The 15,495-nt window shown below is 44.8% G+C and overlaps 1 protein-coding gene across 7 annotated transcripts in view; it reads right to left on the reverse strand.

The window, feature by feature from the left end:
- DAB2IP (DAB2 interacting protein) overlaps positions 1-15,495 on the reverse strand; it is a 575,200-nt gene that overhangs the window by 129,907 nt on the left and 429,798 nt on the right. For all 7 annotated transcript variants that reach the window (XM_088453575.1, XM_088453574.1, XM_088453572.1 and 4 more), the window contains one exon: positions 441-594. In XM_088453575.1, coding sequence (XP_088309701.1) covers positions 441-594 — 154 coding nt within the window. The remainder of the gene's footprint in view (positions 1-440; positions 595-15,495) is intronic.

A 15,495-nucleotide genomic window follows, 5' to 3' on the forward strand; every position in this document is an offset into this window, starting at 1 on the left:
GATTTTTGAGGGGGAGGGGAGTGTATCAATGTGCGACTTGATTACATTTTTATTGTGTAGTATTAAAGCTTAGTAATTTATCAAAGTAGAAATCGCACATGAAGCCGCAACGTCGCTCTCGTTACCTGTGACCCACGCAAATAGCACCACGAAAGTTTGCAAAAGAAAAAGCTTTTTTTTTTTTCTTAGCCACGGCTAAATTTGGTGAATTTGGTGCGATCGCTGCTTTGAGTACGAGGCCTATAAAACAGGCCACAAAGCAACTGCAAGAAATGTTTCACACACAAGTCTTAAAGATACTAAAAGGTGAATCTCCAACATATAAATTACATCTATGTAGTTCTAACCATAAAATGACACATTACGTCTAACGCCGGCCACTTCTGACCCTGTACAACCCCAATGACACGGGGAACGAATGAGACACGAGAGCCGCTTACCTCGAAACAGAAATCCTGACCCAGGATGCTGCTGTGGACGGGTTTGATCACTACCTCCTCCTCCATGCTGAGATCAAGAGCTTCAACCGCACTGCTGGGACTTAGCAAGGACTCGTGAGAGCGCGACTCCTTCAGCCTCGGCATTAGATGGGACCTGCGGAGAGACCGGGGGGAGAGGTGAGAAGCTCCTTCCATGGAATCAGACCGTCACTAAGGTGTCAGGAGATCATTATAAACCTCAGGTGCAGCCTCCTCGCCAGTCATCATCCTCTCGTGGTGACCAAATCATCTCGTGTCAACAACAGAGAGAGACGATGAACGCGGGTTTGTTTGTGAACGTTGTATTGATGATGGTCATGTGACCGCATTATTGTCTCTGAGGGGTATATTTACAGCAGTGGAGATATTACCCATAGCAACCAATCAGGTTCTAGCGATTATCTTTTAGAAGGTGCTAGATAAATAAGTAGAATCTGGTTGCTATGGGCAACATCTCCATTTCTATAAACCCGCACAGTAAATACACCCCTGAATCTCAGCTGGTTACATTGTATCGCTACGTCCAACATCACCTTCCAGTATACAGAAAAATACACTGGATCACACTGTTGTTGAACTACAACTCCAAGTATGTCCTTGCAATTTGTGCCCAAATTGCAAGGACATGGGCACATATGGGGGGTGGGGGGTTCAATGAGCTCCAAAACATTAGAGAATATACACAAAAAAATGCCTCAGACACAATTTTTGGACACCTCTATTTACAGACAGACAATATAAGATTCGGATCTCAGCGCCTCGCTCGCTGCGACAGGAGAGCGTTAATGATGTGATCCGAGTATTGTCACCCATTATATATTACATAGACCGATATGGTGCAGCTGCACCAGTCCTGTCCATCCATACACACCCGGATACATCACCGACACCATTAGCCAGTAATAAAACCATTACTGTCACTTTCCCGCTGACCACATAAAGCAGCCGTTATAGAAAATACCGCTGCTCTGTTATACCTACGGCTGTGCCTCATCCCTATCTCTGATCTCATCGTGTCATTTAGTAACAACGTGTCCTATTACAGTCATATGTATCACACATCAGCCATTGTTGCTGTTGTTGTTGTTTTTTAATCCCCCTTTAAATAAAATGCTGCAATAGTCAACCGCTGTGATGTAACCATAAGACCAATAGTCTTCATTCTAGCACCCTGCACCTGTCACATCCTGCGCAGTTCCTCTTTCCTGTTTGGGGTGTCGCTCTCTGCTCTGGTGCTTCTAGCACACTCAGCTGATGCAACTTACTGCTGAGATACAGACTAGTGTGTGCTAGAAGCACCAGAGCAGAGTGTGACACCCCAGGAGGATGCAGGGTGTTAGAATGAAGACTAACCAAGTCAGATCCCAGCTGTCAGTCTTCTGGTGAACTCTAGAAGAGGATGCATTTGTCTACTCATGTGACACCAGTGACGAAACGTCTCTGCTCGTGCGACACCAGTGAGAAAACGTCTCTCTTCGTGTGATACCAGTGAGAAAACGTCTCTCTTCGTGTGATACCAGTGAGAAAACATCTTTGCTTGTGATACCAGTGATCATTCCTCTCTGCTTGTGTGACACCAGAGACCATTCCTCTCTGCTCATGTGACACCAGAGACCATTCCTCTCTGCTTGTGTGACACCAGTGAGCATTTGCCTCTGCCCGTGTGACATCAGAGACCATTCCTCTCTGCCCGTGTGACACCAGAGACCATTCCTCTCTGCCCGTGTGACACCAGAGACCATTCCTCTCTGCTCATGTGACACCAGAGACCATTCCTCTCTGCTCATGTGACACCAGAGACCATTCCTCTCTGCTCATGTGACACCAGAGACCATTCCTCTCTGCTCATGTGACACCAGAGACCATTCCTCTCTGCTCATGTGACACCAGAGACCATTCCTCTCTGCTCATGTGACACCAGAGACCATTCCTCTCTGCTCATGTGACACCAGAGACCATTCCTCTCTGCTCGTGTGACACCAGAGACCATTCCTCTCTGTTCGTGTGACACCAGAGACCATTCCTCTCTGTTCGTGTGACACCAGAGACCATTCCTCTCTGCTCGTGTGACACCAGAGACCATTCCTCTCTGCCCGTGTGACACCAGAGACCATTCCTCTCTGCCCGTGTGACACCAGAGACCATTCCTCTCTGCTCGTGTGACACCAGAGACCATTCGTCTGCTCATGTGACAGCCGTACCCAGTGTTTATAAGGTCTGTACTGATTGTAAAGCACTGTGTAACATGCTGGCATTATTGGTATAACAATGACGTCAGGCCATACAATGCAGACATGTTACAGTAAATGGGCACAAACACAGAGCTCCGGAATATTCCGACCGTCATTTCTAGCCCTGAGAGCGGCAGCACTCCTCGCTCTCCCTTAATATTTAGCATTATGTCAGTTGGAAGCCGGGTTTCATTTCTTTAATGTAGTGGCCTCCACCACTTCTGCTGGGAAGCAATTCCATTGATCGATTGCTGTGACATTTCCCCGGAGTCGTCCCCCCCCCCTCCTGGCATCAGCTCGCGACCGCTCGTTCTGCCGCTTCTCTGAAATACGACTCACTTCCCCTTTGCGTGTGACATTTGCGATTAAACCTCTTTTCTGTTAGGTCTGTGAAGGGACAATGGATAACATGACACAGAGGAGAGTTACAGGGGGGTAAATGTACAAGCCAATGGGAGAAAACGTCTGCCGCGACCTAATCGCCAGTAGGGACCGGAAAATAACCCGGAACGCAGATTAGGGAAATGCAGAACTTGTGTGTGTTGTGGAACCGCATAAACATCTTCATCACCAAAATGGTTTTGTGAATCCGGGATATAAATCGCCGTGACCTTTTATCACGCAGCGAATATCTATCTCCGCCTTACTTTCTCCCGCCGTATACGGCGCTCCACCACTTAAAGAAAATATTTACAGCCTTAAACCAATCTTCGTCGCCGCTGAGCGTTTTCAGAGGAAAACACATACGATGCCCAGAAGTACTATATATTTCACATCGTATTATTGCAGTCCCATACTTCAATGTGTCATTAACCTTTACAGACGGCAGTACGGCCCCCTGAGGACCGCAGCCATGAGAACGCCAACTACAGCGCTACATAAAACAAAGATAAAGGAGGGGGAGGGGGGCTTTTTTGTTTTTTTAAATCAAGATTCTGATTGTTGAATGAATTTCAAGTGTTTCGTGGCAATATTTTCGGCAGCGAGCGTTAAATTCTTGTTGCTGTGCGGATGACGTATATACATATATATTGTTCAGCCAGCTAAATGTGCGTTAAAATCAGCGTGATTAACGACTCTTAATACAATAATATTACAATAAAGCCGATTGTTTGCATTTTAATTCGCACACACTACACTGATGATTATATCCCCTGGAAGCCTCAAGAAAGCACATTAGTGACCTTTTTTTATCTTAATTTCCAGCGTTAAAAATTAGATACAAAGTAGTTTTAATAAAATGCAGAAAATCTGTCACTCGACAGTGCAAAATATTATATTAATAAACGCTCCATATAACATTGGTATTATAATCAGGGGGCTCGGGAATCCATTATGTATTCTGCAACACAGTTTATAATCCCAGCGCAGAGAATAGACACAAGCTGTGTAGTAATTCTTACTGCATATCTGTGTCGTCAGCTTTGTGATACATCATACGGGAAACCACAGGCAGTATGGTAATGTACAATACGGGGTACGTCATTTATTAATTATCAACACAATATATTACATGGGCTGGACAATGTCAATCCAAACATATGTAGGCAAAACTGGTCAAAGCACTAATTACACATTAGGGTTTTACATTACCACCAACCACAGAGGCTCTGGGAAAGGTTCCTGCAAAACCAGAAACTATTTTATTTGACAAGATATGTTCTTTTACACCATTACCCACTTTCGTACAGTGGGTCCGATTCAGACCCGGTCGCAAGCAACCGGGTCGATGGTGGCCCAGAGCGCATGCGCACGACGGAGCCAGCTCCGTCGTGCGCATGCGCGAGACCGTATAGCGACGGGCAATTCGTCGCTCCGGGTCTCGCACCAAAGGGGGCGTGCTGTCGATGTTGAGTGACAGCACGCCCCCTTTGGTGGGCGGGCCGGGGGGGGTGGCTGCTCAGACGGAGGTGTTCCCATGAGAATGCCTACCGTTTTGGGTGCGGACCCACTGACATCACAAGTGATGTCAGTGGGAGAGCTTTCGGCTCTGTTTGAGCCGAAAGCTCTCTGGGGCTTGCGGCCACGAGACCCTACCACAAGGGTCTCGTCGCAAGCCCGATGGTCGCGATGGTATTGACCATCGTGACCATTACCCTGGCCGCTCGCTATAGTTGTGGGTGGTCACCCACAGCTATGCGAGCGGCCAGGAGGCCGCTCCAAAAAAAAAAAAAAAAAAAAAAAAGACGCCCTGATTCAGAGCGAGCGCTCCGTCAGAGCGTCCGGCTCTGAATCAGGACCTGTATTTGCAACATCAATATTAACATTTCCAGACTATACAACTAGAAAATACAACTAGAAGAGTGTTCTATCCCATTCCACGACATGGAGAAGGATGGCAACACAAATGGCTAGGACAGACCGCTTGGCACATGGAATGAAATGTTCATATCCTATTACTGAAATTAAAGAGGCAAAACGTGTCGGGTATAGAAATGTTATTTAGCCTATACCGGAGACTGCAGCAATATGATTGCTGGATTATTATAGAGCTGCAGACTGAACCAATCTCTCAGCTTCTATGTGAATTCAATATAATTCCTCAATTTGGCTTTAACTTCTCATTTTCGGCACGTCTGTAAGGAGGCCAGGAAAGCTCTTCTGTCCATAACAACTTGGCAGTCGCCTATCATACCCAGAAAGAGGTAATACTCAACCGGAGGCCAGAAATGGCTCCACACAAATAATCAGCTACAAAGACCCAGAACTTATCACCTAGGAAAGGTCCAAGTGAAGATGGTCTGAGGGGTCAAACTTTCTTCTGAACTATAATTTACCATCAACTCCCAAAGTGAGCAGTAAGAGGGGAACAGCGCGATTCGGACTTTATACTACAACATTTATAGAAGGTTTTATATCCGGGTATATTTGTAGTTATTCCCTACATATACAGCTGTGTCCTTACCTTCCGGGATGTCCATACGCCATACGGCACAAGACGCCCAGTGCCACGGAGACTATCCGACATAAGTAGCGTACCGTATGTCTCTTTATATTTTGCGCCTTAGTCGCATCAATAAGATGCTCACAGTGTATTAGAGACAATGGGCTGCGCCTTTAACAACACGGGAACTGTATTTACAAATATACGAAGTCGCAGATGAAACACAACTGACCTTGGGATGAGGAAAAGCCGCGGCCGCCTGCATCGGAGCCCTTCTGACACAGACTGAGACTCGGTCGCACACAGACGTACAAACCGAATTCATCAGTGTTGGCCATCAATGTAGTGCTGTCGCTTCTAGGGGTTTTAATTATGTGAGTAAGACGCGTATTTTGAGCGAATAAGAAGCCTGATGAAGCCCATTTGCATGGGGACCTGGGAGGGGCTCTTTGGTGCGACTGAAGCATCAGTAAGAAAGGATCAGCCCACGCATGTGTTTTAGAAGCAGAGGCTAAAGCCGCGTATCCATTTGGCGATTTTAATGAGTGATTGAACGATTACGACATCGTAATTGTTCATCAATCGTGCACTATAATGTCGGAAACTACCAGCGATGCGTGCTCCCGCTGGTCGTTTCCCACATCAATCATCGTCTGAACATGCTGGTCAATCTGCCGATAGCGACAGTTTGACCATGTTCAGTGATGAGGGAGGGCGCCTACACTGAATGACATATCGTTCATCAGAGGCACTACAGGGGATCAGGAACTACTGTACGATTACGATGTCCTAATCGTACTGTCTTTCCATAGTCGGGTAGTGGATGCGCACCTTTACAGAGCCATTTATGGAACATTTCTTAGCATTTTCGGACCTGGGACAACTGGGTAGTAAGAAGCTGGGGGACATCCTATAGACCAAAAGCTACAAGGGGAGGAAGGCTGTTGGTTGCCTACTTTCTGCAGGATGCTGTAATCTGTACATCTAGAAGGTAGTACATGCAGCATGTATAATGTCTGTTAGGTGTATTACGTAGGTCCCATTATGAATTTAATACACAGAGGACATTTAGGTGAAAGGATCAAACACCGACCACGTGAAAATCAAATGTACCATCAACCAGAGCTAAACCGGACAATTCACCAGTAACCGATTCATCAGCAACATCCGGGTATTTTATACAAGAAAGGTAATGTCCTTCGTGATGCAATGACTTTAGAATACAGTATGGTAATAAGTTGAGTCAGACATAATGTTTTTCATGTTTCAGAACAGCCGACTGGCAATATATACACAATGATCTTTCAATTGTAGCACGCAGGTTGCAATGCAGTTATCCGAAGAATCTGATTTTTATACAAATATCGCTTCACCCTTTAGAAAAGGATTGTTACTGCACAAAGTACGTCAACCCCGAGATTTACATTCTCCACCATTACCCAACATATCGACAATTGAGCCAATCATCTGATTGTACTTAAATCGATGGATATCAGCTTCGTGTTGACCTATAGATTGCAATCCTGTGAGCATTGACCCCTTAATGCTTTGTTTTATATCTGCGTTCCCTTCTAATTGTTATATGGTAGCACCATTTATATGTAAATAAATGTTTGTTACTTTCGTACAATTTCATGAGCAACAATCGGATCCTAACATGCGCGGCCAGCGTCACACTGCGCCTAATCGGAACATGTTTGTCTTTTCATTTTAAGTAAGAAGATGGCTGAAAGGCCGGGTTCCGGTTAGGATCCAGGTTCCTGCGTACATTAATAATTCTGTATAATTTAATTAGGCCTAATCTTTGGCGTACATGTAGCGCCATTCCATCGATCAGGGCCTGTGACTCGCTGGCGTGCTCACTCTTGCATTAGATTGCATTGTTGCTTCGAGACCTAATCACCCTCACCCGGTCGGAGGGGGCGACCTGTGTAATATAAAGTGATCCTGGGCAATTACCGAGCGGATGTGGGAATAAGAAAACCGCAGATTCTGCAAAGCCCCAATTAAACATGTTATTCGGTATATGCCAATGTTGTCATCGTTAAGTGGCTTTTACAGTCTCCCCATATTCCTGTAACAGAGAAAGTGAAAGCTTTCTCATTCTGAGGCATCTCTTTGTACATAAGCCACAGCTGCTGGGTGATCTAAGAGAACAGGATTAATTATAGTTGGATTTAGGCGGCCGGTTATCTGCAGAAGGTCGCGGAAGCCTCTGTGGAGGTGTAACATGTGCCCTTTGACCCTGACGAGGGGGCGGCCGACTTCCACCATTACGTTATCTTATACCAGGCTGGAAAAGTTGTATAAGTGTTTAATGACAATAACGTACTTGTGTTTAGTTAGTATATACAATGGCAGATGTCCGCTAAATAGATTAAGCAATTGTTATATACTTACATAAATAAAGTAAATATTCTCTCGCCCTGCAGTTTGGTGCCCTCTGTAGAGTATATCGTCACTGGCTTGTATTATAAACATTAGCATATAAATATTATGTACACAGGTCTGTTGGTGACTTGTAACCACCTTATAATATACTAAGAGCTCATCGCTGAGCTGTAATATAAATATTATGTACACAGATCTGTTGGTGACTTGTAACCACCTTATAATATACGAAGAGCTCATCGCTGAGCTGTAATAAAATATTATGTATACAGATCTGTTGGTGACTTGTAACTGCCTTATAATATACGAAGAGCTCATCGCTGATCTGTAATATAAATATTATGTACACAGATCTGTTGGTGACTTGTAACCACCTTATAATATACGAAGAGCTCATCGCTGAGCTGTAATATAAATATTATGTACACAGATCTGTTGGTGACTTGTAACCACCTGTTTATATACTAAGAACTCCTTGCTGTGCAATAATAAAAATAGTATGTACATTGGTCTATGAGTGACTTGTAACCACCTTATAATATACTAAGTGGCCCACGATGAGCTGTAATATAAATATCATGTACACAGATCTGTTGGTGACTTGTAGCCACCTGAATATATACGGAGAGCTCCTCGCTGAGCTGTAATATAACTATTATGTACACAGGTCTATTGGTAACTTGTAACTGCCTTATAATACGCTGAGAGCTATTCGCTGTGCTATAATATAACTATTATGTACACAGGTCTGTTGGAGACTTGTAACAGCCTTATAATATACTTAGAGCTCCTCGCTGAGCTGTAATATAACTATTATGTACACAGATCTATTGGTGACTTGTAACTGCCTTGTAATATATTGAGAGCTTCCTGCTGTGCTGTAATATAAATATTATGTATACAGGTCTATTGGGGACTTGTAACTGCCTTATAATATACTGAGAGCTCCTCGCTGTGCTGTAATATAAATATTATGTACACAGGTCTGTTGGGGACTTGTAACTGCCTTATAATATACCGAGAGCTCCTCGCTGTGCTGTATTATAAATATTATGTACACAGGTCTGTTGGAGACTTGTAACTGCCTTATAATATACTGAGAGCTCCTCGCTGTGCTGTAATATAAATACACAGGTCTGTTGGGAACTTGTAACTGCCTTATAATATACTGAGAGCTCCTCGCTGTGCTGTAATATAAATATTATGTACACAGGTCTATTGAGGACTTGTAACTGCCTTATAATATACTGAGAGCTCCTCGCTGAGCTGTAATATAAATATTATGTACACAGGTCTGTTGGGGACTTGTAACTGCCTTATAATATACTGAGAGCTCCTCGCTGTGCTGTAATATAAATACACAGGTCTGTTGGGAACTTGTAACTGCCTTATAATATACTGAGAGCTCCTCGCTGTGCTGTAATATAAATATTATGTACACAGGTCTATTGAGGACTTGTAACTGCCTTATAATATACTGAGAGCTCCTCGCTGAGCTGTAATATAATTATTATGTACACAGATCTATTGGTGACTTGTAACTGCCTTGTAATATATTGAGAGCTTCCTGCTGTGCTGTAATATAAATATTATGTATACAGGTCTATTGGGGACTTGTAACTGCCTTATAATATACTGAGAGCTCCTCGTTGTGCTGTAATATAAATATTATGTACACAGGTCTGTTGGGGACTTGTAACTGCCTTATAATATACCGAGAGCTCCTCGCTGTGCTGTATTATAAATATTATGTACACAGGTCTGTTGGAGACTTGTAACTGCCTTATAATATACTGAGAGCTCCCCGCTGTGCTGTATTATAAATATTATGTACACAGGTCTGTTGGAGACTTGTAACTGCCTTATAATATACTGAGAGCTCCTCGCTGAGCTGTAATATAAATATTATGTACACAGGTCTGTTGGAGACTTGTCTCTCCCTCACTATGTATAGGGATAAGATTTATACACTAGAAGTGTCCTCTAAGTACTGGAAATGAGTCACTGACATTATTATCCCATCTATAAACTGGTATTAAACGCCAGTTTATCTGACTGACTGGTTCTACTGAACTGGTGACAATGGTGTTTGGGTTAATCCTCTGAAACCTTCGCTCCGGGTTCCAGTACTGAATTGCTCACTTCTATTGTCTGATATAATGGAAGTGCTTCAAAGTAAGGTATAGAAGACATATAACCCAGGGAACAAAGCCTTCCTGGCGGGGGTTTGTGTGTCGCTCGCAGACCACCATTAAGAACAGATGTCACCGATACACAGTGCTGCCCGCTCTCGGTTCATGTCACGCTCACACAGCCCCTGCGTACCGACCCCCCGTAGCCAGCGCTGCTCTCCTGCGATTGGCTGCTCTGTAGCTGGGCAGATGAGGCTCGTCAGGAATCAATGCACTTTTCCATGGTGGGAATTCAACTTCCAGAGCCAGACGCAGATATAGCCCTATGTATACGGTGTCCCGGAGCACACATTTATAATACAATACAGGGGAATTCCCTGTGCCAGAGAGCTTACAGTCTAATCAGATGTAAAGGAAAGAAAACGGTAGTTGATCATTTATTGTGTGAATCATCAAGGACCTCCGGTGTCATAGGCTCATGTTGTGCCTCTCGACGGGTGCAGCTTACCGGGGTTCTGAAGTTTTGAGGTGAAGGATGTCAATGAATCAGACAAACAAGAGTATTTTACACCACACAGAAGACATTCTCTAGCGGAGAACACTCATTCTGTCCACACTGTGGGGGGCAGATGCACTAAGCTCTGGAATAAACTACCAACCAATCAGCTCCTGTCATGTTACAGCCTGTGTTTGAAAAATGACAGTTAGGGGCTGATTGATTGGTAGTCTATCACTCTCCAGCGCTTAGTACATCTGCCTCAGTGCGCACCGGACAGCGAACCAGAAAACGAGTTTAGGAGAAAAATCCATAAATCCGGTTTAGCAAAATCACTGGGTGCAGCGAGGTGTCTGGTTGTTTCACACATTGGCCCCCTAACTTCCTCCACCGCGAGCTAGAACAGTGCGCAAGTTCATTTGCGCCATGAAACTTGCATAAAGCTGCGGACAGCTTCCGCCCGAATCAAGAGGATCTTATACTGGTTTACCCCCAGCTCAGTACTATAGGGGTGTGGAGAGGCTTCCCCTTTTCATTGTACAGCTATTAGATGCATCAGGCCTCCAGAATAGGCGGAAGTTCCCGTACGGTTTATAGTGGTAGCAGCATTTTGGCGGCAGATGCATCTACTGGATGTAGCCAGGAAGCCGACTGTCTAAATACCGACCGCTGGCTTCCCGACTGTCAAATCCTGGCAAGGTACAAATGACAGGCGTAGAAATCCCGACGCCTGTCATTAGACCTACGCTGGGAGCCCGTTAGGGTTAGGCACTAGGGAGGGAGGTTAGGGTTAGGCACCCCTAACGGAGGGTTAAAGTTAGGGGGGAGAATAAGGTTAGTTATACTTACCTGATTAGCGCTCGGGATCTTCACCCCTGCCGGGCTTCCGCTGTCGGGATTTGAACCGCTGGACACCCGCACCTACACATGCATTCAGCTTTGAATCTTACTGTAACAAAAGTGCGACTCACAACACAATGTAGAATGGCTGAGAATGTACACAAACGTCGCAACATTACGCTCAGCTCTAAATAAGGCACTACAACATCCCAAGTACTCATCACTGGTGCATCGGGCAGTATTAAGGATCATATTAAGACCATTTATTCAACCACCAGCAGCCGACCAGAGAAACATAAAAGAAAATGATTTTGCTGTGTTGTTTTATAAATCAGTGTTATCAAATATGAGGATCTACTCTGTATACAGCAGAAATGATGAGTCTGTAGAGGTCTCATCTAATGAGCAGCCTTTGGCAGTATTACTGGAAGTCTCGCCGTTTGTCATGTGCAGATGGCCCCTCTCTGCGAGCTTAGAAGGAAGGTTTCAGCTGAGAATGTCAGACACTCACTGTGTATTGAGCAGCTGACACATGGGAGATAAGTGTCACCATCAGTAGTACTTGTATACAGCGGTCACCCTCAGGAACACCTCTGACACATTGTAATGAGACAGCAACAACCATTAAACAGCCAGGAGCGAGAGCGGAATGTAAATGAGGAATAAAACGGCCACCAGAAGCGAGGAGTGGTTGGAGCCCTGGACTGTCTGTCTGATGGGGAAGGAACATCGGATGCTGGCCATGTATTAGATTAGGATTCACATTATCAGAAGGACAGTTCATGTTTTATATAAAATGTAATTAAGAGAAAGAAGATTGTTATGTCCAGTTTTCTTCATGTGTTGTTACTGGACGTACAATAACCATCTCCCATTGTCAAGCACTAATCTGGTAGCCTGCGCAGGAGGACACCTGTATGCTCTACTCTAGTGCTCAGAATTCTGGGTAATTCTTACACATAGGATGTCAGTGCAACCAGCAGAATTCTTAGGGCCCCTCAAAAACTGCTAAGCTGGTCTCCTTTTATTCCCCCTTGTTTCACCAACTACAATAAAGTTCTAAAGCAGAGCCCGTACTGGTCTAAATAGGAACCACCCACTCTGGCAGTTAGTCTATAGCAAGACCTCCATATCTGATGGCTAGTTTGTAGCAGGACCTCCATATCTGGTGGCTAGTCTACAGCAGAACCTCCATATCTGGTGGCTAGTCTATGGCAGGGCTTCCATATCTTTTGGCTAGTGTATGGCAGGACCTTCATATCTGGTGGCTAGTCTATAGCAGGACCTCCATATCTGGTGGCTAGTCTATAGCAGGACCTCCATATCTGGTGGCTAGTGTATGGCAGAAGCTCCATATCTGGTGGCTAGTCTATAGCAGGGTCTCCGTATCTGGCGGTTAGTCTATAGCAGGACCTCCATATCGGGTAGCTAGTGTATGGCAGAACCTGCATATCTGGTGGCTAGTATATAGCAGGACCTGAATATATGGTGGCTAGTGTATGGCAGAACCTCCATATCTGATGGCTAGTATATGGCAGAACCTCCATATCTGGTGGCTAGTCTATAGCAAGACCTCCATATCTGATGGCTAGTGTATGGCAGGACCTTCATATCTGGTGGCTAGTCTATAGCAGGACCTCCATATCTGGTGGCTAGTCTATAGCAGGACCTCCATATCTGGTGGCTAGTCTATAGCAGGACCTCCATATCTGGTGGCTAGTCTATAGCAGGACCTCCATATCTGGTGGCTAGTCTATAGCAGGACCTCCATATCTGATGGCTAGTCTATAGCAGGACCTCCATATCTGCTGGTTAGTCTATAGCAGGACCTCCATATCTGGTGGCTAGTGTATGGCAGAACCTCCATATCTCGTGGCTAGTATATGGCAGAACCTCCATATCTGGTGGCTAGTGTATGGCAAGACTTTCACATCTGATGGCTAGCGTATGGCAAGACCTTCATATCTGGTGACTACTGTACAGGAGAACCTCTATATTGGTGGTTAGTGTGTGAGAGAACCTCCATATCTGGTGGCTTGTGTATGGCAGAACCTCCATATCTGGTGGCCAATGTATGGGAGAACATGTATATCTGGTGGATAATATATGGCATTACCATACATGGGAGGAGTCAGACCATATAAACCCTGCACGTGCCAGGACTCCCTTACACCCACTGAATTCTACGCCCATACACAGCTCCCTTTTGTGCACCCTAAAGGGGAATAAAGTGTATAGTCACCCTCCCCCATCATCTCAATGTATGAGGAAGCCTTAGTTGCTAAACTGAGCTTTGTGTAGACAGACTCTGCAAGGTCTTTATCGCAGATCAGAGCGGTGCTTCAATGAGCGGCTTCAGCAAGACGATATCCTGCGGTGAGCATACAGGTGACATGGCCGCTTCTACCACAGAAAAATGCGCCAGATGCCTAGAATGAGTGAGCGCGTTTTCTGGACCACCTGGACGTGGGTCCTCTCACCCTGCGGTCTAACACTTTATACACTGGCAAGTCAAACCCACATTTTGGGAGTTAGTCTTAGCCTGTCCACAAAGGGTTAAGAAGCGAGGAACAGAACTTCCATTTATTTATGCTACATGACAAGACAGAGATGATAACTATTCCAGTCATGCCGTGGCAATATGGCTGCAGTTTATACCCAGTGGGGACCTTAATCCCATTTTCCTGATACCCAGTGAATGGTTTGAGGAGAGTCGGTATGGCGGTGATAGGACTAAATGTTTCATAAGTTTACAAATCCCATTTTGCCTCGTCCTGGCATCCTCGCTATGATGAATAAAGAGCTCTCAGGCTCGTGGCACATTTGCATACAAATCAGGAGGGGAGAGACCACTAGAACGGATTATAGCGGATCTGAAATCCTGCCCCGCTCTACTGATTTCACTTCTCCCGAGGTTCTTGTACACATATACTTCATTTTCTGGAAAGGCGATTCAGGAAGGCATTAAAAGAATATCACATAAAAATATAAAAATAAAAGGCGTCCAGTTCATTTTCTTTCAGGAATACATTGGGTAATTGCATTGTCTTTAATGGGATCTCTGCATATAAAACACCACAGACCAGATGTAAATGAATTGCGCTCTTGCCAAGATGACAAAGTGGTTTAGATTTAGCTCGCCGGAGATCAAGATGAATCACGACTGTTTAAGGAAAACTCAGGCTGAGCAAACTGCGCTGCTGAGATGTTCGCATCCATTACCTCCCTGTGACGCAGCTGAGATAATAATCCCCATCAGCCGCACTGAGCAGAGTGTATACTGCCAGCTGCAATGGCCTCTCCCATTATATGCCGCATGTTTGTCCATGGCGGAGAGCTTGCTGGTGGGTGGGGGGTGTGTGTGCAGCATCCCCCCCATCTAATAGATATGGAAATAAAAATCCATAATAGTCCTGGATGATAATTAGCTGCTGTAACTCAAGACTAGAATCTCCGAATAAGCCCAAAACTCAAGATTCAGGATGCAGGGACGGCACTGCGAGAACGTTTATAATGGCGCAGCGCGAAAAGTGTATCAACGCAAATCATGAATTGTAACAAGAAGAGAAAGATGATAAATGTGAGACACAGTCACCAAGCTGCTCACGATGACCCCTGAAGTGTTATATAGAGGAAGTGTATGGTGTATATATAGTAGCATATGTATATATGATGAAGATGTATATAATGTTTAGTGTATTTAATGTGCTCTGTATTTATTTTATTTCCATTCTCTAAATCGTGTCTAGCTAAAATCCTCATAATGCAGAAGCTGTAGCACAATCTGGGGCGATGTATGATATGTACGTTATTATAGCCCTGTGCTATGACCAGACCTGAGTGAGAAGGAATAAATATAATAATAGTAGTAAGAGCGCCACCCGCAGGCTGGTCCCCTCTATTACTCTGCACAGATGAGTGAAATGTAGGATTACAGTAATACAGATTTGTGGACATTGCCCCTAGACTGGGGGTCCCGTCACACCCGCGGCGGGCATAGACACTGCAATCCACGGCAGGGTGGCGGCCATCAGCTGCTGGA

Source organism: Taudactylus pleione, unplaced genomic scaffold (assembly GCF_031769625.1).
Source record: "Taudactylus pleione unplaced genomic scaffold, aTauple2 ptg000583l, whole genome shotgun sequence".
Lineage (NCBI taxonomy): Eukaryota > Metazoa > Chordata > Amphibia > Anura > Myobatrachidae > Taudactylus > Taudactylus pleione.